Source organism: Odocoileus virginianus, chromosome 3, assembly GCF_023699985.2.
Source record: "Odocoileus virginianus isolate 20LAN1187 ecotype Illinois chromosome 3, Ovbor_1.2, whole genome shotgun sequence".
Taxonomy (NCBI): domain Eukaryota; kingdom Metazoa; phylum Chordata; class Mammalia; order Artiodactyla; family Cervidae; genus Odocoileus; species Odocoileus virginianus.
Window position 1 is genome coordinate 19,921,500 of NC_069676.1, and position 23,871 is coordinate 19,945,370.

The 23,871-nt window shown below is 37.2% G+C and overlaps 1 protein-coding gene across 1 annotated transcript; it reads left to right on the plus strand.

Moving 5' to 3' along the window:
- Nucleotides 1-5,304: 5,304 nt before the first annotated feature.
- Nucleotides 5,305-15,873, plus strand: LOC110150690 (prolyl 4-hydroxylase subunit alpha-2-like; the record flags this gene model as incomplete). The annotated part of the gene is made up of 3 exons (XM_070457615.1): nt 5,305-5,479; nt 14,234-14,430; nt 15,611-15,873. Coding segments are annotated over 3 exons (630 nt in total), but the record flags the coding sequence as incomplete, so codon positions are not given.
- Between the last annotated feature and the right edge of the window lie 7,998 nt (nt 15,874-23,871).

Consider the following 23,871-nt stretch of genomic DNA (forward strand, 5'->3'; position numbering starts at 1 on the left):
TTTCTATGTAGAGGATCATGTCATCTGCAAACAGTGAGAGTTTTACTTCTTCTTTTCCAATCTGGATTCCTTTTATTTCTTTTTCTTCTCTGATTACTGTGGCTAAAACTTCCAAAACTATGTTGAATAGTAGTGGTGAGAGTGGGCACCCTGGTCTTGTTCCTGACTTTAGGGGAAAGGCTTTCAATTTTTCACCATTGAGGATAATGTTTGCTGTGGATTTGTCATATATGGGCTTTTATTTTATTGAGGTATGTTCCTTCTATGCCTGCTTTCTGGAGGGTTTTTATCATAAATGGATGTTGAATTTTGTCAAAGGCTTTCTCTGCATCTATTGAGACAATTATATGGTTTTTATCTTTGAATTTGTTAATGTGGTGTATCACATTGATTGATTTGTGGATATTAAAGAATCTTTGCATCCCTGGAATAAAGCCCACTTGGTCATGATGTATGATCTTTTTAATATGTTGTTGGATTCTGTTTGCTAGAATTTTGTTAAGGATTTTTGCATTTATGTTCATCGGTGATATTGGCCTGTAGTTTCCTTTTTTTTGTAGCAAGGGATGGGCATTTTCAGGATTTGGACCACCACCCACTTTTTGACTTTTATAGTTGGCCTTGGAACTGTCATGGCCCCTATGGGTATGTCACTTAGCTTGCTGATGTGTTATCATAATGAGCTGTGTACTGTGACTCAAGATCTAATGGATGTGGACTTGGACCTTTTTGGCTCTAATCAGTTTATTTCATGTTCTTGGACTGCATTATTCTTTTAAAGGTTGTGTCTGGTCCACTTCCTCTCTGAACAGATCCGGTAGTTTTTTACTGGGTGCCAGGATTATGAATTCTACCTTGAATTTTGTGATATTCTTTATAGAGTGTTTTTATTCTAGTAAGCATTTAAATGCAGATCAGTTTTATTCCTTTGAAGCTTGCTTTTAATTTTTGTTAAGGTGAATCTAGAATGGTCTGTATTCTGTGGATTAACTCCTCCTTCAAGATCCATTTTTGGTGGGATTTCTAGTGAGTGCTCTGTGTATTCAGCATAGTTTCCCCATTTTGATAGTGGGAAGTCAAGTGATTTCCTGCCTTGTATAAATGATGAGAATTGTTTAGATCTAAACTTCTTGATGATTATTTTTCCTCTACAGTATTTCTTTGTCTCGTTTTTTGGATTTTTGCCTAATGCAAGTATAGAATAGTATTACAGCCAAAGAATGGAGGAGACCCATTTTTAGATTTCAGGACCATGTGTATGTGTGTGTGTGTGTGTCCCTCTTCTTTGATACTCTGTTCTGCAGTTTCTTACCGCCTTGGCATCCCCAACAGTGATGTTAAGAATCTGTCTCCAGGCAGAAATATGGGGCTATCATGGGGTTCTCATCATCTCTTTTACTGTTCTTAAGGATTAGTCCTGCTCTGCTCTGCTTTTTGTCCAATTTGATTTATTTGGTCCAGTTTTCTAGCTGCTCATGGTGAGAGAGAACAGTCTTGTAGCATTTAATACTTGTGGGCAGAAGCAGAAGTCAGAATATTATTATTTTGATTTTCTAAGTCTAGTAAAGTGAGTTATTATGAGTTTCTTTAAAAACATCTTTCTGAAAACATTTATTTTCCTGTTCCAAATAGAATTTATTCATTTTTTAGCCCTATTTCAAGCATGCCAAAAATTGAAGGAATTTTTCCTCAGAACTTTCGTTGTTCTATTGTCCAGTGTAGCTAATGGACAGACTGATACCAGTCTGATTCTCTCTTCTTTGTAGAATACCTGTTTTTTTTTCCTCTCTTGCAAGGTCTTATTTTTATCCTTGGGCTAAGATTTCGCAATGGTACTTTGGGAGATTTTTGTTTGTCAGTTTCATTTTCTCAGATTGACACTTGGTGAGTGCATTCAATACAAGAGATTGTGTTTTTCTTTAGTTCTGGAAAATTGTATTTCTCATAATTTCCTCTATTTTCTCTCTTCTTTATTTCTGGAGCTTGCATTACTTGGATGGGGGATCTCCTGCATTGATCTGTTTTCTCATATTTTTCATTTCTTTTCCTGTTTTTTATACTTCCTAGAACTGGCAATTTTACTTTGAATTTAATTTTTTGACAGTCATTTTGAATTTTTAAAATCTTTATTTTTATGATCATTGTTCTTTATACAAGATGTTTTGCAGTTGTGTTTTGGATGTATTGTCTATCAACTTAAATATCTCTTAAGTGTTATTTATCAGTTTTAAGGAAAGTTTTCTCTGTTCCCATTATTATGTGTTTAACCAGGAACCCTTTTTCACCATTTTTGTATTATCATGGATTCTGATGTTGGAGGGTTTCATTATATGCTTGGTGGATTTTTAAAAAATCATTTGTTCATATCAGAGAGGGTTGGTATCAGAGAGGTTAAGTTGAAAGAGAAAACTTAAAACCTCTGAAAATACTGAAAATGTAAGCAGAATGTTTATATTGGTAGAATTTGGGTTAGCTGTTGGGGAGGATGCTAATCATACTCTAGGAAACATCAAAATGCCAGTGTATCTGGTTCTTTTCATGAGGATACTCAGTTCCTTATAGAAGAATACTCTGACTTTTTAAAACAGCTTTGTTGAGGAGCTATTTGCATACCATAAAATTCATTTAAGTGTACAGTTAAATGGCTTTTGGAAAATTTAGGTTGAGTGCAGAGCTTACCTCTAGTATCTTCCTTCTCTTAATGAGTATAGCCTCCAAGTCAATTTATATTAATTGCTATCCAATGCCTTCAGATAATTATTTTATTGATTCTGTTCATATTTTATATTTGCTTTTTGTGGGAAAGTTACTTCACTGTAAGCTACTTTATCATGGCCAAAACCAGAAGTCCCAAATCTATCGAACTTTTCATTCAATTTTTATGTATGTCAATTTGGATAGTGTTTGTCATCTTCTTGCAATTTTATTGTATTTCAAGTCCCTATTCCATTTCTTAGACATATTAAAGATATTCTTTCATATTACATGTCATATAATTCTAACATCTGAATTAAAAAAATTTTTTTGGATTGTTTCTGCTTTTTTTCCTCCCTCTTGAGAGCTATTAATATTTGCTTTCCTTGGACTTCTTTCTGTGGAAATTATTCTTTGAAATCTGCTTGAAAGTGAGTTCCTCTAGAAGCAATTTTCATTTGCATTAATAAGCTACCTTGCAGCACTACCAATGATTTATTAATCTTATCTGTTGTTTTCAATTCCAAGAGTTATTTTAGAGCACTTCTGTGGCTCAGTGGTAAAGAATTTGCCTACCAATGCAGGAAGTGCGTATTTGATCCCTGGGTCAGGAAGATCCCTTAGAGAAGGAAACGGCAACTCACTCCAGTATTCTTGCCTGGGAAATCTCATGGACTGAGGAGCCTGATGGGCTACATCCAGGAGGTCACAAGGAGTCAAATAAGACAGCAACTGAGCACTGCATGTGCAGTAAAACCTTTCATTATGGAAGTGTTCTGTATCTGTACTATCCAACATGGTAGTTAGTAGACATATCTGGCTACTGAGCATTTGAAATGTAATTTAATTAGTATGACTGAGGGACTGAATTTTAAATTTTATTTAATTTTAATAAATTTACACCTTAATAACCACATGTAGCCAGTGGTTACTGTGTTGGAGGGTAGTTTTATTTTATTTTATTTTATTTTTATTTTTTCATTTATTTTTATTAGTTGGAGGCTAATTACTTCACAACATTTCAGTGGGTTTTGTCATACATTGACATGAATCAGCCATGGAGTTACATGTATTCCCCATCCCGATCCCCCCTCCCACCTCCTTCTCTGCCCGATTCCTCTGGGTCTTCCCAGTGCACCAGGCCCGAGCACTTGTCTCATGCATCCAACCTGGGCTGGTGATCTGTTTCACCCTAGATAATATACATGCTGTTCTTTCGAAACATCCCACCCTCGCCTTCTCCCACAGAGTCCAAAAGTCTGTTCTGTACATCTGAGTCTCTTTTTCTGTTTTGCATATAGGGTTATCATCTTTCTAAATTCCATATTATGTGTTAGTATACTGTAATGGTCTTTATCTTTCTGGCTTACTTCACTCCATATAATGGGCTCCAGTTTCATCCATCTCATTAGAACTGACTCAAATGAATTCTTTTTAACGGCTGAGTAATATTCCATGGTGTATATGTACCACAGCTTCCTTATCCATTCGTCTGCTGATGGGCATCTAGGTTGCTTCCATGTCCTGGCTATTATAAACAGTGCTGCGATCAACATTGGGGTGCACGTGTCTCTTTCAGATCTGGTTTCCTCGGTGTGTATGCCCAGAAGTGGGATTGCTGGGTCATATGGCAGTTCTATTTCCAGTTTTTTAAGAAATCTCCACACTGTATTCCATAGCAGCTGTACTAGTTTGCATTCCCACCAACAGTGTAAGAGGGTTCCCTTTTCTCCACACCCTCTCCAGCATTTATTGCTTGTAGACTTTTGGATAGCAGCCATCCTGACTGGCGTGTAATGGTACCTCATTGTGGTTTTGATTTGCATTTCTCTGATAATGAGTGATGTTGAGCATCTTTTCATGTGTTTGTTAGCCATCTGTATGTCTTCCTTGGAGAAATGTCTGTTTAGTTCTTTGGCCCATTTTTTGATTGGGTCATTTATTTTTCTGGAATTGAGCTTCAGGAGTTGCTTGTATATTTTTGAGATTAATCCTTTGTCTGTTGCTTCATTTGCTATTATTTTCTCCCAATCTGAGGGCTGTCTTTTCACCTTGCTTATAGTTTCCTTTGTTGTGCAAAAGCTTTTAAGTTTCATTAGGTCCCATTTGTTTATTTTTACTTTTATTTCCAATATTCTGGGAAGTGGGTCATAGAGGATCCTGCTGTGATTTATGTCAGAGAGTGTTTTGCCTATGTTCTCCTCTAGGAGTTTTATAGTTTCTGGTCTTACATTTAGATCTTTAATCCATTTTGAGTTTATTTTTGTGTATGGTGGAGGATAGTTTTAGAAAGTCATTGTCCCAGCACCTCCATTCCCACTATTTCCAGATGATTTCAATTTTGTGTAAAGTATTGAGGTCTGATAGTATGCTCTGGTCTGTTCTTTGTTGTTGTTTAGTCACTGAGTCGTGTCTGACTCTTTTGCAGCCCCATGTACTGTCACCCACCACACTTCACTGTCCATGGAATTTCCCAGGCAAGAATACTGGAGTGAGTTGCCATTTCCTTCTCCAGGGGATCTTCCTGATAGGAATCGAACCCACGAGTCGCAGTCTGTTCTTTACTGGATTATTTCCTTTTATCAGTAATTTCATGTGATCTTTTTTTCTTTCTCCTTTAACTTTCTGCCTCTCTGGTGTGTGGAAGTGTTTACTTCCAGGCTCACATCATTGCACAGGTTTTTCCCTACAGATGAGGATGTGACTGGGGCTGCTAAGACCCTGCTGCTTCTTCAGTGCACATACAAACTGGATCTGAAGGCTCTTTCCAGGGAAGTCCTGCCAGGTAAGCAACTTGCATGGGTTCCCTTTGTGAACATTTGCTTTAGAGCTGCTTTTCTTGCCTTTAGAACTTGCAATTTTTTTCCTGTAGTACTTGAGAAATACAGAGGAAGAAGCTACTTTTTGCCTTTTAGCCACCTCATGTTGCTGTGAGGTGCTCCGAGAACTCTGGACCTTTCATGGGAATTTAGGAGATAAAAACCAGAAGCACTTCATGTTCTAGGAAACTGGGATCTGATTTTAGGAAGTAGAAGAGAAATTGAACAGTTATGCCTGGGTGGATTTGGTATAATAGGCAGATGACTTTCAAAACTTTGTAAGAAATGGCATATTTCCTACCATATCAGTAAACAAAGATGTCACAATCATCAGTGATTGCAGCCCTCCAACATGAGCCAGTGAGACCTGAGGAAGCTCAGGATTTGAAAACAGGATACTGGCCTTAGGTAAGTGAGGTGCATATCAAAGGAATGATTTCAGTGAGCCCAGACTCTTGCATCTTCCCATACATAGAAAAGTGCTAAATTCCTTAACTTGAGATACCTACTTTTCCTTTAATTAACAGTAATTTTTTTTAACATGCATGTTACCTACCCTTTTGCAAAACTGCTATATAACCTGGCTCCCCTTCCTCTCCTCCTTGGAGCGGTTCTCTTGGGGTTACTTGAAGTGCTGCCTCCCAGGTTTTAAGTCCTAAAAATTTGAATAAAACATAACTCTCAACTTTTAGATTGTGAATATTTTTTAAAGTCTACACCTGCTTCATCAAATATAGCTTTTATTGGTGTCTCATTCTTATATTATCTTGAATTAGAACCTGCATAGAGCTCCTGATACATGCTTATTTTCCCCATACTGCCTAATGTTTTAAGTATGTTCCTACTAATAAGGTGGTCTGTGGGAACTCATTTCAGTGTCTTCTATGGGGTAAACCCCTTATCTTAACCAAACGTAGTTATAAAAATAATCTGATCATTTTCTGAAGCATGTACTCAGAGATAAAATATGAAGGGAAACAACTTAAGACTGGTTGTATTTGGATAGTGGGAATAGAGTGTGTAAATGATCTCTTTATTGACCTCAGTGATCACCCTTTGTGTCCTTTATCAGGAATATCATTGTTCTTCTTGCTTCTAGGAACCAAGTATCGTTCTACCCTGAGTTGATGATTGTGTTGGTGATTGGTTCAGGCTGGGCCAGACAGCTCTCAGCATCAACGACCTTCACCATTCAATGCTTTGGATGCAGCAAGCGCTAAAGCAACTGAATGCAGGGGAGCATAGCACTATCTCTGAGATTCAAGTCCTGGACCATCTCAGAGATATCAGCTTCCGGCTTGGACCTGTACAGGGCAGTGGACTTCACCAATCAGCTGCTTTCTGTTGGTAATACCCTTGGGAGCTAGGAAAGCAAGTAATTTGCTCTGTGTTGACCTGCTCCTTCATCCCACTTAACAACTGACCCACCTGCCCTGGCCTTGGGTGGAATATTCCATAGAGTTCTTGTGACTCAATTGTTAGTCAGGGAAGACTACCCTATGGTAACAAATAAACTCCCAAATCTTTTAAGACAAGAAATGTATAAAATTTTACTTTTCATCCATGCAGGTCCTCCTGCAGGTTGGGTGGCTTTTCTAAATGTTGACTCAAGAATTTAGATTTTTTTCGAGGGAATTTCCTGGTAGTCTAGTGGTTAGAACACTGCACTTCCCCTTTAGGGGGCCTGAGTTCAATGCTTGGTGGGGGAACTAAGATCCCACAAGTTGTGTGGGAAAAAAAATTGAGTTTTTTTTTTTTTTCTACTCCAGAATGATTCTGTTGTTTTGGAGTCCCTTCATGCTAGCTGTGTGAAGGAATTCATGATACATGTTATAGGCCAGGCCTATAAGTGGCATCCATCACTTCTGTCCACATTCTCTTGTCAGAGCTATCATGGACCCCATCTCATTTCAAGGGAGGTTTGGAAAATACAAAGTTTCTTTGTTTCCAGGAGCATGAAGTAGGTTGCTGAACAACTAGTTAGCCTTCATATGGTAGTGAAAATTCACTAAGGAGCTCTGTGTAACAGTGAAAATGTCTATTTGTTTTGGTATGGTCATAATCAGTTAATGCATTGTTTTCTTGAAGACATCGTTGCTATAGAAACTTCTTGTTTTTCCAGTCCCTCTATGATAACTTAGGTCTTATAATAAACTTATCATTTTCTGATTCATAAATTTAGCAATAAAATGTGAAGGGGAACAACTGAAGAAAGTGGCCACTTTTGAGACATGTGAATGGAAAGGAGATGTGGGGTAATAGGTGGTTCCATTTTTTAAAATTAAGCTTTCAATAAATATTTGTATTTAAAATATAGTCATGTATAAATTTGATGGAGGTAAGTTATAAGAGGTAAAACAAAGAATTCTACTGGGACGTGTCAACTGGAAAGAAACACAAAACCTGAAAGTTGAGAGTAATGTTTTATTTGGTGGACATTCTTAGAACTTCAAGCCTGGGAGACAGCCTCTCAGATAAATGCTGAGAAAACTGTACCAAAAAGGAAGGAGGAGAAGCCAGGATATGTGGGAATTTTTGCAACAACAACAACAGTACAATTGACTGTTTTGGGTGTTTGTTTTTTGGCTGCACCACATGGTTTGTGGGGTCATAGTTCCACAACCAAGGATCAAACCCCAACCCTCAGTTGTGAAAGCACCATGTCCTAACCACTGGACTGCCAGGAAATTCCCAAGAAGCTCCTGTTAATAAAAGAAAACTATATACTTTAAGTTAAGGAATTTAATGCTTTTCTGTGAATGGAGACTTGGAAGTCTGGGCCCACTGAAATCATTCCTTTGATAGGCACATCAGTTATCTGGGCCAGTATCCCATGTTTCCTCATACCGAGTTTCTTCAGGCTGTAGCATTGAGGGTGGCTGCAGTCTAATGGTTGCTCATGGTCAGTATTGCTTGTTTCCATTGTGAACTCCCTCAGGGCGCACCATCCATGGGGACTACAATCACTGATGACTGCAATATCCTTTGTTTACCGATACAGCAGTCAATATTTTGTTTCTCAGGCATAATCAGTCTTTTTTTTTTCATTTATTTTTATTAGTTGGAGGCTAACTACTTTACAATATTGTAGTGGTTTTTGTCATACATTGACATGAATTAGCCATGGATTTACATGTATTCCCCATCCCGATCCCCCCTCCCACCTCCCTCTCGACCCGATAATCAGTCTTTAAGTAAGAGGGCTCGCAACTGAGGCATTCTCTGTGCTGATAAATCTGTTCTGACATTCTCCTCTTCCCTTCTACAAGTTTCATAGTAGCCTGTAATTCCCTTCACCATAGAAGTTTATTATGTTTTATTTTAATAGTTCATTTCCATCTATATTGCCTTTATTAAATTGTTTTCCCCAATAAGCTGTTGACAGAAAAAAAAAAAAAAACAACAGCACAGCCTAAAGGACTTCCTTGTGATAATACAGTGGCTAAGATTACAAACTCCCAATTCCGGGGGCCTGGGTTTGATCCCTGATCAAGGAACTAGATTCCACATGCCACATCTAAAGATCCCGCCTGTCTCTGTGAAGACTGAAGATACTGCATACCTCAATTAAGACCCATTACAGCCAAGTAGATTAAAAAATTTTTTTAAACGCACAACCTAAAAATTGAAAGTTTTATTGAGCACACATTATTATGACTTCAGACCTGGGAGACAGCATCTCAGATAGCGCTGAGAAAACTGTTATGAGGAGGAGAAGGGGGAGCCAGGATATATAGGAGTTTTTGCGACTGTTAACTGCCAGTTGGCACTTGCCATGTACACTTCCTGTCTACCTCTACAAGGATTAAATCACACATGCTGCTGCAGCTGCTGACCTCCAACATCTGCTGAAGGAAGTTCAGGAAGGAGAACAGGAAGGAGGCATTCCGTGCTTGAAAAAATTGGCAGAACAGGTCTTCAAATAATTATATATTTTCAGGAATTGATTCTGTGAGCTCAATTGTTGCATCTTCTCATGTCTAGAAAAGCACCACATTTCTTCATGATGATGTCTGCTCCTAAATCACATATATGTTGATCATATATGTGTTTCTCAGAGCTATCTGAAATGCTGTCACCCAGACTATAGTCCTCATTTTGCCCCAAATAAAACTTAACTCACAACTCTCACGTTGGTGCATTTTTTAAGTCAGCAAAACAAAGGTCAAGTAGTTGAAACATCAAAAGATTATTGTTAAGCAAAGAAAACCAGATATCTCAAGTTAAGGATTTTAGCACTTTTCTGAATATTGGAAGATGCAAGAGTCTGGGCTCACTGAAATCATTGCTTGATATGAACCTCAGCAATATGGGGCCAGTATCCTGTGTTTTCTCATCATGACTTTCCCCAAGCTGCACCCTCATGAATAGCTGCAATCTGATGATTCCTAAATGGCAGGTAATCTGTTTCCATCCTGGGTTCCCTCAGGGCTCATCTTTTGGGTGGTTATAATGTAATGTCTTGGTGGTTACAATATCCTTTGTTTACCAAGGACAGGCAAATTTTATTTCTAAAGCAAAGACTTTAGAAATAATAGTGTTTTTTTTTTTTTTTTACCAGTTTTGCATTTTCAAACTCCAGTGTAGTGCTAAACACTTAATTTGATCTGTATTGAGTGACTGTGATATTGTGACTTACAATAAGTACTATGTATTTGGGTTTCTCCCTGTTCCTGGCACAAAGCTCCAAAAATCAAATTTCCTAAGTGATGAGAGGCATAAAGATGTCTTTGTTAAGTTAATGAGGTGACTTTCGGAAAACTTTCAGGTAACCTAAAGATGAGAGCTGCTTGCCAGGGGAACAAGCCCTGTGTGAAACTTTTCTGACCTCCAGGAAAGAGGAGAGGGACTGGAGGTTAAATTGACCAACAATAGCCAATGATTTAATCAAACCTACCTATATAATGACGCTTCCATAACAACCCAGAGGAGAGGGCATAGAGAGCTTCCAGACTGGTGAACACATGGAGATGCTGAGAGAGTGGCAAGACCAAAGAGCATGGAAGTTCTATACCCCTTGCCACATACTTTGCCTTATGCATATCTTTTATTTGTTTGTAACTTGTAAATTGGTAATCTACTTGGTAACATGTTTCTCTGAGTTCTTTGGGGTGCTCTAACAAATTAAGCAAACCCAAGGAGTGAGTCACTAGAACTTCCAATCCACAGCCAGTAGTCAGAAGCACTAACAGTGGAGGTAATGAATAGATTCAGGGGATTAGATCTGGTAGACAGAGTGCCTGAAGAACTATGGATGGAGGTTCATAACACTGTACAGGAGGCAGTGACTAAAACTATCTCAAAGAAGAAGAAATGCAAGAAGGTAAAGTGGTTGAGGAGTCTTTACAAATAGCTGAGAAAAAAGAGAAGTGAAAGGCAAAGGAGAAAGGAAAGATATATCCAACTAAGTGCAGAGTTCCAGAGAATAGCAGGGAGAGATAAGAAAGCCTTCTTAAGTGAACAATGCAAAGAAATAGAGGAAAACAATAGACTGGGAAAGACTAGAATTGGAGATACCAAGAGAGCATTTCATGCAAAGATATGCACAATAAAGGACAGAATGGTATGGACCTTAGAGAAGCAGAAGATAAGAAGAGGTGGCAAGAATACACAGAACTGTACAAAAAAGGGCTTAATGACCAGAATAACCATGATGGTGTGATCACTCATCTAGAGCCAGACATCTTGGAGAGTGAAGTCAAGTGGGCCTTAGGAAGCATTACTACAAACAAAGCTAGTGGAGGTGATGGAATTCCAGCTGAACTGTTTTAAATCCTAAAAGATGCTGCTGTTAAAGTGCTGAACACAGTACACCAGCAAATTTGGAAAACCCGTCTGTGGTCACAGGACTGGACAAGGTCAGTTTTCATTCCAGTCCTAAAGAATGGCAGTGCCAAAGAATGTTCAAACTACTGTACAATTACATTCATTTTGTATGCTATCAAGGTAATGATCAAAATCCTTCAAGCTAGGCTTTAGCAGTGAGTGAATTGAGAAGTTCAGATGTGCAAACTGGATTTAGAAAAGGCAGAGGAACCAAAGCTCAAATTACCAGCATCTGTTGGATCATAGAAAAAACAAGGGAATTCCAGAAAAAACATGTACTTCTGCTTCATTGACTATGCTAAAGCATTTGACTGTGTGGATTACAACAAACTGGGCAAAATTCTTCTGGAGATGGGCATACCAGATCAGCTTACCTGTCTCCTGAGAAACCTGTATGCAGGTTAAAAAACAACAATCAGAACCGGGCATGGATAAATGGACTGGTTCACTGTTGGGAAAGGAGTATGACAAGGCTTTATATTGTCACCCTGATTATTTAACTTCTATGCAGAGTACATCATGTGAAAGACCTAACTGGATGAATTGCAAACTGGAGTCAATATTGCTGGGAGAAATATCAACAACCTCAGATATGCACATGATAATACTCTAATGGCAGAAAGTGAAGAGGAACTTAAGAGCCTCTTGAGAGTGAAAGAGGAGGGTGAAAAAACTGGCTTAAAACTCAGATTTCAAAAAGCAGATCATGGTATCCAGTCTCATCACTTCATGGCAAATAGATGGGGGAAAAGTGGAAACAGTGACAGATTTTATTTTTTTGCCTCCACAATCACTGTGGATGGTGACTGCAGCCATGAAATTAAAAGATACTTGGAAAGCTCCTTGGAAGAAAATCTGTGACAAACCTAGACAGTGTATTAAAAAGCAGAGACATCACTTTGCTGACAAAGGTCCGTATAGTCAAAGCTGTGGTTTTTCCAGTAGTCATCATACAGATGTGAAAGTTGGACCATAAAGAGGGCTGAGTGCCAAAGAATTGATGGTTTTGAATTGTGGTGCTGGAACTCTTGAGAGTTCCTTGGACTGCAAGAGGTCCAAACCAGTCAATCCTAAAGGAAATCTCCTTGAATATTGATTGGAAGGACTGAAACTCCAATACTTTGGCCACCTGATGTGAAGAGCTGATTCATTGGAAAAGACACTGATGTTGGGAAAAGCTTAAGGGCAGGAGGCGAAGGGGGTGACAGGATGAGATTGTTGGGTGGCATCACCAACTCAATGGACATGAGTTTGAGCAAACTCTAGGAGATAGTGAAGGACAGGGAAGCTTGACATGCTACTGTCCATGGGGTTGCAAAGAGTCAGACGTGACTCAGAGATTGAACAGCAATTGGTCACTGAAGTAGAGGTAAGGGTAGGAGTCCGTGTTGTGGGATTGAACCCTTAGCCTATGGGATCTGACCCTATCTTCAGATGGGTAGTGCCAGAATTGAGTTAAATAGTAGAACACCCAGCAGCTGTCAGAGAATTGCTTGGTGATGTCAGAAAACTCACAAATTAGAATCAGTGTCAAAATCTTAACAAATAATTGGAATTATTGGAGGAAGAAAAGATTAACTTAAGAATTAGAGGAATTGATTATTTTTGTTCTCTGTGGCCCTTAGAGTTAGCCCTAGATCACATGAGAAGACTATGTAGCTAGATACTCTTGGGTTCTGTTTGAAGAGAAATTCAAGATAATTGCCAAAAAGCAGAAGGAGCTCCTTGACAGGTGGTGTATTCCCTTTGTTTTCAGGGAGATGTCTTGGCATAAAGACTACCAACAGATGGGGATATTGCAGAGTCATTTTATTGTTACTAAATTCAGCAAACTTACAGAGGTCTGTTACATGCTAGAATCTGTACTGGGCAAAAGACTTAAATATGTATGGCCTATTCCCAGAATATCTTAAGGTCATTTGGGGATGATAGTGGGAGATTAGACGTGTTAACAGATAAAGTCAATGGATTGTAGAAAATAACATGATAACTATTCACAGCACTGTGAGAGCTTAGTGAAAAATATTTCAGTCCTGGATTCATAATTACTCTAGGATGACCAAAGGGCTATATCTAATTTGACTGTAATATGTTTTCTTTTGAAAAGAGCATTTATATTATCATACCACACCTGATTTATATTAATAAACTTGGTAAGATTTAACACTCTAGACTTTGCTGCCATGACTCAGGTTCATAAAATCTTTCTTTTGTTGACATTATTGCCAGAACTCTTTCATTGACTGGCTAACATGGGAGTGTCCTTCATGACTGTTATGTGAGATAAGCCTTGTAAATTTTTTTAGTATTTTTGATAATAGCCACCGAGTTAGACATCTGGGTTTTAGTTCTGGTTTGCTTATTTTTTTCTATATGATCTTGACCCAGGTTCCTTGTTTATTCTGTGTCTTGGTATTCTTACCTGAGGAATGGGGACCAAAATCCTTCTATCTTGGATATTGTGAGGGCCCATGAGATAATGATGCTTGTGGAAGTTATCTGGAACTCTAGTCTACATTCTTACTGTGTGTGTGTGTATATATATATATATATATATATATAGATATAGATATAGATATATAGATATATAAAACAGCACATGATATATAACATTGTAATGAAAATGCATTAGGAAGCAGATGTGCTCAGCATAAAACTGAGTTGTGAGTGTGAGGCAGGACCACTGGTTGCCTGTCTGTATTAGGTCCCTTGGAACTGGTGAGTGAGGCACAGTGGGGTGGATTTTCTCCATACCAGTTTTTATTTCTCTCTTAATTATAATTCTGGACAGTGTTCAAATTCCATACTGGTTTATCAGTGTCGTTTGAAGTAGAATTGCAGAGCTTCTCTGAATGATCTCTCTGATTATTAACTATTTGCTTTCCTTTGTCCAGACTCCTCTCATAAACAAGCCCAGTTGAATCTGCCATACTTTGTGAAGTTGTTGGAGGAAGAAAGGGCAGGAAACTTTGGGAATGAAGAATCAGAGTCCAAGCAGGAGACACTGAGCAGTTCTCCTCAGGATACTCTGGATTATAAGCAAACCCTGGAGAGCTATGAAAGCCTGTGCCGCGGAGAGGGTATCAAATTTGTAAGACGGGAAAGGGAGTCATTGGGGTTATAATGGATGCTTAGGGTACTTGGAGACCTTTAGACCACCTGGCCATGTGAATACTGGAGACTTTTGACTTTGGAAGGCCAGATTTAGTTGAAAAGATATTTTAGTTCTTGAACCTGCCCGTTGAGTGCACCACTGGGTCTTTTTCAGTCTTATAATTATATCAAACACTTATTTTAATTGATGGCTAATTAGATGTTAGGCATTAAGACTATTATGAATATTGTTTTTTATTACCTGCATGTGAAAGAAATTAAGCAAAAATGAATAATAATATGGCCCTGTTACAGAAATATGTAGTCTATTAAAGGAATATTTAAAATATAAATAAGTAGTTTTAGTACAGTAGTGGTATGTGCAAGATTTGATAGCAACATAAAACAGAAGGTTATTAACTCTAGGACAAAAAGTTGTAAGGTTCACAGGTAAAGGACTCCTAAACTAGATTACCAGGTGAACAATGTAATAAAAGAAGTTTTAGGCTGAGACTATACCATGAACAAGTGTACAGTGAGAAAAATTATCCTATATTTTGGAATTAGGAAACATTTCTTATATTAGTAGAGCATAATATTTGAGAAAAGAAGCTATAATATTCAGAATTTTAATATAGGTAGGCTCATGGAGGGCCAGGTGGATCATGGGTAGATCTTGGACTTTGTTAGTGTCTCAAAATCTAAGGTGCATGGGAATCGCCTGGGATGTTGTTAAAATGCAGATTCTAATTCAGTAATACTGAGTTAGAACCTGAGATTCTGTATTTCTAACCATCTCCCAACTGATGCTGGTCCTTGGGTCATAGCATAAGTAGGAAGGCCACAGACAGTAGACCATTAAAGGGTTCAATCACAGAAGTGAGCTGATCACCCCTGGACATTACGGGAAGTTGGATAGAAGAAAAAGACTCTTTTTTCCAAACCCATTTAAGGTGAATTGTCACTGTTTTTTAAGTCCAATATAAGAATCACTTCCCTCTAAGGGCTTGTAAATGTGAGTAAGGATGTTCCTGACAGAGAAGATATTGAATGATTTGTGTTCCATTATGCTTTTTTTCCTTTCTGAGGGAAGAGGGAGGAGATAGGCCTAAGGAGTGAGGCTGGTGCCTGCAAACTGAGGAGCTCGTAACATAGACTTGTTGCTCTGTGCTTCCCAGAAACCACAGAGGCGGAAGAGGCTTTTCTGTAGGTACCATTATGGCAACAGGACACCCCAGCTGGTCATCGCCCCCTTCAAAGAGGAGGATGAATGGGACAGCCCATACATCAGGTTCTACAATGTCATGTCTGACAAGGAAATCAGGAAGATCAAGGAGATTGCAAAACCCAAAGTAAGTTCTCATTTGGTACTGAGCACATTTCCCTCTGTTACCTCCTTGGACTTACCTTGCTGTCATTATTTGGGGGACATTTAAGGGAAAAGCTGATAGCAGATTGCCTTTTTTTTTTTAGAGTAGTTTTAAGTTTACAATAAAATTGAGAGGAAGGTACAATGATTCCCCATATACCCCTTGCCCTGACACATAAATAGCCTCCCTCATTATCAACATCATTCACCAGAATTGTACATTTTCATTAAGGATTAACCTATATTGATTGACATATCATAATCCCCCCAAATTCCTTAGTTTACCTATACCTATGGGTAAAGGGTTCAGTCTTAATGTTGTACTTTATAGGTTTGGACAAATGTCTCATGACCTATATCCATCATTATAATCTAATACAGAGAATTTCACTGTCCTAAAAATCCTCTGTGTTCCAACTGTGCATCTTTGCCCCCACTCTTCACAGCAGCCACTGATATTTTTATTGTTTCCATAGCTTTGCTTTTTCTCAAGTGTTATATAGTTGGAATATACAGTATGTAGCCATCTCAGATCAGTTTCTTTTATTTACTAATATCCATTTGAGGTTCCTTCTTGTTTTTCATGGTTTCATAACTTATTTCATTTTAGTACTGAATAATATTGTGTTGTCTGAATGTGTTACAGTTTATTCATCTGTTCACCTACTAAAGGACATCTTGGTTTCTTCCACATTTTGGCAGTTATGAATAAAGATACTATAAACATCCATGTACAGATTTTTGTGTGAACATTACCTTTTCACCTCCTTTGGGCAAATACCAAAGAATGTGATTGCTGGTTTGTGTAAAGAGTAAGTTTAGTTTTGTAAGAAATAGCCACACTGTCTTTCCAAGTATCTGCATTATTTTGCATTTGTTTTAACAGTGGATGAGAGTCCTATTGTTCCATATCCTTGTCAGCATTTGATGTTGTCAGTGTCTTGGATTTTGGTCATTCTAATAGGTATGTGATGGTATTAATATCTCATTGTTTTAATTCACAGTTCCCTGATAACATGTGATGTGGGACATATTTTCTTATGCTTATTTGCCATCTGTATATTTCTTTGCTGAGGGGTCTGTTAAGGGCTTTGGTACATTTTTTAGTTGAGTTTTTGTTTTCTTATAGTTGTATTTATGAATTCATTATATATATTTTAGATAACAGTCCTTTTTAAATGTCTCTTTTGCAAATATTTTCTCCCAGTATGTGACTCGTTTTCTCATTCTCTTTGTATTGTCTTTCTTGTAGCAGAGTTTTTAATTTTAATGAAGTCCACCTTATCAATCATTTCTTTCATGGATCATGTCTTTGTTGTTCTTTTTGGCTAATTCAATGTATGACAAAAACCACTGCAATGCTGTAAAGTAATTAGCCTCCAACTAATAAAAATAAATGGGAAAAAAAAAAAAAAAAGGATATTACCATACCCAGGGTCACCAGGATTTTCTCCCATGTTGTCTTCCAGTTTTATAGTTTTGTGTTTTACATTTAGGTCTGTAATCCATTTTGAGTTATACTGAGTGAAGAGTGTAAGGTCTAGATTTATATTTTTTGCATATGTATGTCCATTTGTTCCATCATCATTTTTTGAGAGACTTTTTGCTCCATTGTATTGCTTTTGCTCCTTTGTCAAATATGAGTCGATTATTTTTATGGAGGTCTGTTTCTAGGCTCACTGTTCTGTTCCATTGATTGATTGTTCTTTCACTAATACCACATTGTCTTGATTACTGCAGCTTTGTAGTAGCTTCAGAGTCAAGTAGTATCAATCCTCCAACTTTGTTCTTCTGCTTTAATATTGTATTGTCTGTGCTGGGTCTTTTGTCTTTCCATATGAACTTTAGGATCATTTTATAGATATCCACAAAATAACTTGTTAGAATTTTGATTAGGATTGTATTGAATCTATAGATTAATTTAGGATGAACTGACTTCTTGACAGTATTAAGTCTTCTTATCTGTGAACATGGAATCACTGTTTATTTGTTCTGCTTTGATATCTCTCTTCAGAGTTTTGATAGTTTTCCTCTTGTATATGTTTTGTTAGTTTTTAATGACTGTTTCAGCAAAATTCTTTATAATCTGGTCCTCCAAGACCTCTTTGAAGAGAAGTATATCAGTATATATTATCTTTTAATTTAGTGTCTCCAGGAGATCCTTTTTTAAACCTGTTTAAATTTTTAATTTATCTGTAAAGTTTTCTTTTAATTATATGTGACTTTTAAAAGTTGGTTACATAAATGAAATATGCAGCAGATTGCAAATATTTAACTCATGAAAGCCATATTACTTGTGACCAAACAGAGGAAATCTTTTCTGTTCTTTCCATGAAACCCTGTGTCAGCTTCAGAGTTCCCCAGGAATAAAATTTATCATCTATTCATCCTTAGTTATTCATATCTCTGGTATGTTTTTTCTCTGTTTTCATTTTTTGCTGTCATCTGGGGAAGAATTATTTCTTCATATTCTAGATGTTAGATGACAAGCTCAGTGAAGGCAGTTTTTCTTTCAAAAACAGTTTCATTAGTTTATCATAGTTATTGGTTGTCCTTTGGTAGTTAGAAAGGATATTCTTGTTCTTTCTTTTTGTATTGTTATAGGGTTATAATCTTTATATAAGCAGGAGGTCTTGTCAGTATTTTATTTGGATATTTTCTCTTTTCTACGTATTGGATAGTATCTGTTGATAACCCCCAACCTCAGTGGTTCTGCCTTTGTCATCTTCATTTCCATGTTAAGTGCATCTAGTGAAGTTTTAAATTCAGATATCGTGTTTTCCAGTTCTAAAGTTTGCTCTCTCTTTTTTTTTGCCATGCCACAGGGCATGCAGATTCTTCATTCCTTAGCCAGGGACCAAACCTGGGCCCTTGGCAGTAAGAGCACAGAGTCCTAACCATGAACCACCAGGGAATTCTCAGTTCTAAATTTTCAATAGATCCTTTTTTGTTACACTTTTTTTATCTTTCCTTCAAATTTACTATTATTTTTACTTTTAGATTTATTTATTTTGGGCTGTGCTAGGTCTTTGTTGCTGTGCGTGGACTTTGTCTAGAGTGGGGGCTGCTCTTCATTGTGATGCACAGGCTTCTCATTGCAGTGGCTTCTCTTGTGGTAGAGCACAGGTTCTAGGCAAGCGGGCTTCAGTAGTTGTGGTGCATTGGCTTAGTTGCCCTGCAGCATGTGGAATCTTACCGAACCAGGGATCAAACTGGTGTCCCCTGTATTGGCAGGTGGATTCTTAACCACTGGGACCACCAAGGAAGTCCTAAAATTTTCAATGGTTTCTTTACTCTTACTGACTGAGATTTTTCTTCTTCTCATTAATTGCAAGTATTATTTTTCTTTCCATCCTTGAGTATAACAACAGCTTAAAAATCTTTATCTGCTAATTCCAACATCTGTTCCATCTTTGACTTGGTTTTGTTTCTGACTTTTCTCTAGAGAATAGGTCACATGTTCCTGGTTCTTAATATGTCAAGTAATTTTTTTATTATATCCTGGCTTCTGCAAATATAATGATGTTGGAACTCTAGATTCTATTGTAGTCCTTTAAGAATGTTGTTGTTTTATTGAGATATAATTGACATATAACATTGTATTAGTTTTAGCTGTATAACAATGATTTAATAATATGTGTATATTACTAAATGATTACCTCAATAACTTTAGTTAACATCACATTAATTACAATTTTTTTTTGTGATGAGAACTTTAAAGATTTATTCTCTTAGCAGCTTTTAAATATACAATACACTGTTGTTAACTATATTCACCATGCTATATTTCACATCCTCAGGGTTTATTTATCTTATAATTGGAAGTTTGTGCCTTTTGAGCACCTTCGCTCACCCCTAATCTTCACTTCTGGCAATCATCAGTCTGTATTTTGTTCAAGTTCAGTTGTTGTTGCTGAGTTTTTGTTTTGTTTTTAGAGTCCACATGTAAGTGAGATCAGATCATACAGCATTTGTCTTTATTTCATTTAGCATAATGCCCTTAAGATCTATCCATATTTTTGATAAGGCAATACTTCCTTCTTTTTTATGGCTGGATAATATTCCATTGTATATATGAATACCACATTTTCCTTTTTCTCCTTTTTAAATTAAATTTATGTATTTTAAATGAAACAAAGATGAATATTTTTATTGATAAAAGTTGCAATTCACAAAGAAGATAGACATTGTAAATCATTAGACGCATAACAACAAAGAAAGATACATAAAAAATATAAGGGAAAAGAAAAAATGTATAATCATAGTAAGACATTAACATTTCTCTAAGAATATTTTGGGCTCCAAAATCAGTGCAGACGGTGACTGCAGCCATGAAATTAAAAAATGCTTGCTCCTTGGAAGAAAAGCTATAGACAGCATATTTAAAAGCAGAGACATTACTTTGCCCACAAAGGTCTGTCTAGTCAAAACTTCTGTTTTTCCAGTAGTCATGTATAGATGTGAGAGTTGGACTATAAAGAAAGCGGAGTGCCGAAGAGTTGATGCTTTTAAACTGTGGTGATGGAGAAGGCTCTTGAGAGTTCCTTGGACTTCAAGGAGATCCAACCAGTCCATCCTAAAGGAAATCCGTCCTGAGTATTCATTGGAAGGACTGATGCTGAAGCTGAAACTCCAGTACTTTGGCCATCTGATGCGAAGAACTGACTCATTGGAAAAGACCCTGATGCTGGGAAAGATTGAAGGCTGGAGAGAAGGAGACAACAGAGGATGAGATGGTTGGATGGCATCATCAATTCAATGGACATGAGTTTGGGTAGACTCTGGGAGTTGGTGATGGACAGGGAAGCCTTCCATGCAGCAGTACATGGGGTAACAGAGAGTCGGATATGACTGAGGGACTGAACTGAACTGAAGAATGTTTTATCAAGTGCAGAAAATAGCATTTTTAATGATGTCATTAGTAATTTAAATACAATAATTTATGTTTATATTAATTTTATTAATCTTATATCCTGCACAAAAATATTTAAAATTTTGTATCTTACTTGTTGCTATTAGATGTCCATAGGACATTTAGAAAAACTAGCAAAAAGATAAACATTACTAAATTTCAGAAAGTAGAATTCTTTTTTTGTGTGATTCAGTTATACACATATATTATTATTATTTTTTAAATTTTATTTCTTTTTATTAGTTGGAGGCTAATTACTTCACAATATTGTAGTGGTTTTTGTCATACATTGACAAGAATCAGCCATGGATTTACATGTATTCCCCATCCCAATCCCCCCTCCCACCTCCCTCTCCACCTGATCCCTCTGGGTCTTCCCACTGCACCAGGTTCGAGCACTTGTCTCATGCATCCAACCTGGGCTAGTGATCTGTTTCACCCTAGATAATATACATGTTTCGATGCTGTTCTCTTGAAACATCCCACCCTCGCCTTCTCCCACAGAGTCCGAAAGTCTGTTCTGTACATCTGTGTCTCTTTTTCTGTTTTGCATATAGGGTTATCGTTACCATCTTTCTAAATTCCATATATATGTGTTAGTATACTGTAATGGTCTTTATCTTTCTGGCTTACTTCACTCCGTATAATGGGCTCCAGTTTCATCCATCTCATTAGAACTGACTCAAATGAATTCTTTTTAACGGCTGAGTAATATTCCATGGTGCATATGTACCACAGCTTCCTTATCCATTCGTCTGCTGATGGGCATCTAGGTTGCTTCCATGTCATGGCTATTATAAACAGTGCTGCACTGTTGATGAACATTGGGGTGCACGTGTCTCTTTCAGATCTTGTTTCCTCGGTGTGTATGCCCAGAAGTGGGATTGCTGGGTCATATGGCAGTTCTATTTCCAGTTTTTAAAGAAATCTCCACACTGTATTCCATAGCAGCTGTACTAGTTTGCATTCCCACCAACAGTGTAAGAGGGTTCTCTTTTCTCCACACCCTCTCCAGCATTTATTGCTTGTAGGCTTTTGGATAGCAGCCATCCTGACTGGCGTGTAGTGGTACCTCATTGTGGTTTTGATTTGCATTTCTCTGATAATGAGTGATGTTGGGCATGTTTTCATGTGTTTGTTAGCCATCTGTATGTCTTCTTTGGAGAAATGTCTGTTTAGTTCTTTGGCCCATTTTTTGATTGGGCCATATATTTTTCTGGAGTTGAGCTGGAGAAGTTGCTTGTATATTTTTGAGATTAATCCTTTGTCTGTTGCTTCATTTGCTATTATTTTCTCCCAATCCGAGGACTGTCTTTTCACCTTGCTTATAGTTTCCTTTGTTGTGCAAAAGCTTTTAAGTTTCATTAGATCCCATTTGTTTATTTTTGCTTTTATTTCCAATATTCTGGGAGGTGGGTCATAGAGGATCCTGCTATGATTTATGTCAGAGAGTGTTTTGCCTATGTTCTCCTCTAGGAGTTTTATAGTTTCTGGTCTTAATGTTTAGATCTTTAATCCATTTTGAGTTTATTTTTGTGTATGGTGTTAGAAAGTGTTCTAGTTTCATTCTTTTACAAGTGGTTGACTAGTTTTCCCAGCACCACTTGTTAAAGAGGTTGTCTTTTTTCCATTGTATATCCTTGCCTCCTTTGTCAAAGATAAGGTGTCCATAGGTTCGTGGATTTATCTCTGGGCTTGACTCTACCAGAAAATTACTAGAGCTGATCAACGAATATAGTAAAGTTGCAGGATATAAAATTAACACACAGAAATCTCTTGCATTCCTATACACTAACAATGAGAAAACAGAAAGAGAAATTAAGGAAACAATACCATTCACCATTGCAACAAAAAGAATAAAATACTTAGGAGTATATCTACCTAAAGAAACAAAAGACTTATACATAGAAAACTATAAAACACTGATGAAAGAAATCAAAGAGGACACAAACAGATGGAGAAATATACCATGTTCATGGATTGGAAGAATCAACATTGTCAAAATGGCTGTACTACCCAAAGCAATCTATAGATTCAATGCAATCCCTATCAAGCTACCAACGGTATTTTTCACAAAACTACAACAAATAATTTCACAACTTGTATGGAAATACAAAAAACCTCGAATAGCCAAAGTAATCTTGAGAAAGAAGAATGGAACTGGAGGAATCAACCTGCCTGACTTCAGACTCTACTACAAAGCCACAGTCATCAAGACAGTATGGTACTGGCACAAAGACAGAAATATAGATCAGTGGAACAGAATAGAAAGCCGAGAGTTATACACATATATTATTTTTGAAGTTATTTTCCATTATAGGTATTATAAGATATTGACTATAGTTTCCTGTGCTATATAGTAAACCCCTGTTGCTTGTTGCATATATATTTTTTAAAATTAGAAATCTAGCAATACCCCATTTTCTTTATCTGTTCATCTGTTGATGGGCATTTACTTTGTTTCCTTATTTTGGCTATTGTAAATAATGCTGCAGTGAACATTTCCAAGATTGTGATTTCTTTTCTGCTGAATAGGTATGCAGAAGTATAATTATAGGATCATATTGTAGTTCCATGTTTAAATTTTTGAGGAATGTCTGTACTATTTTCTACAGTGGTTGCACCAATTTACATTCTTACCAACAGTGTACAGGTTTCTACGTACATACCAATACTTACTTGTTGTCTTTTAGACATTGTAGCAGATGTGAGGTGGAATTTCATTGTGGTTTTGGTTTACATTTTCACAGTGGCTAAAGATGTCGAGCACCTTTTCATGACCTCCCTAGTGGCTCAGTTAGTAAAGAATCTCCTGCCGTGCAGGAGACCCAGGTTCAATCTCTGGGTCAGGAAGATACCCTAGAGAAGGAAATGGCAATCCACTCCAGTATTCTTGCTTGGAAAATTCCATGGACAGAGGAGTCTGTTGGGCTACAGTCCATGGGGTTACAAGAGTTGGACACTACTTAGCAACTAAACCATCACCATCACCTTTTCATATGTTTAAATCATCTTTTGAAAAATGTGTTTATTTGTATATCATGTTTGTCTATTCATTTTTATATCATCTTTGGGAAAATGTCTGTGCAGATCCTCTTCTCATTTTTTAATTGGATTGTTTGTATCTGTTAAATTGTATTAGTTCTTTATATGATTTG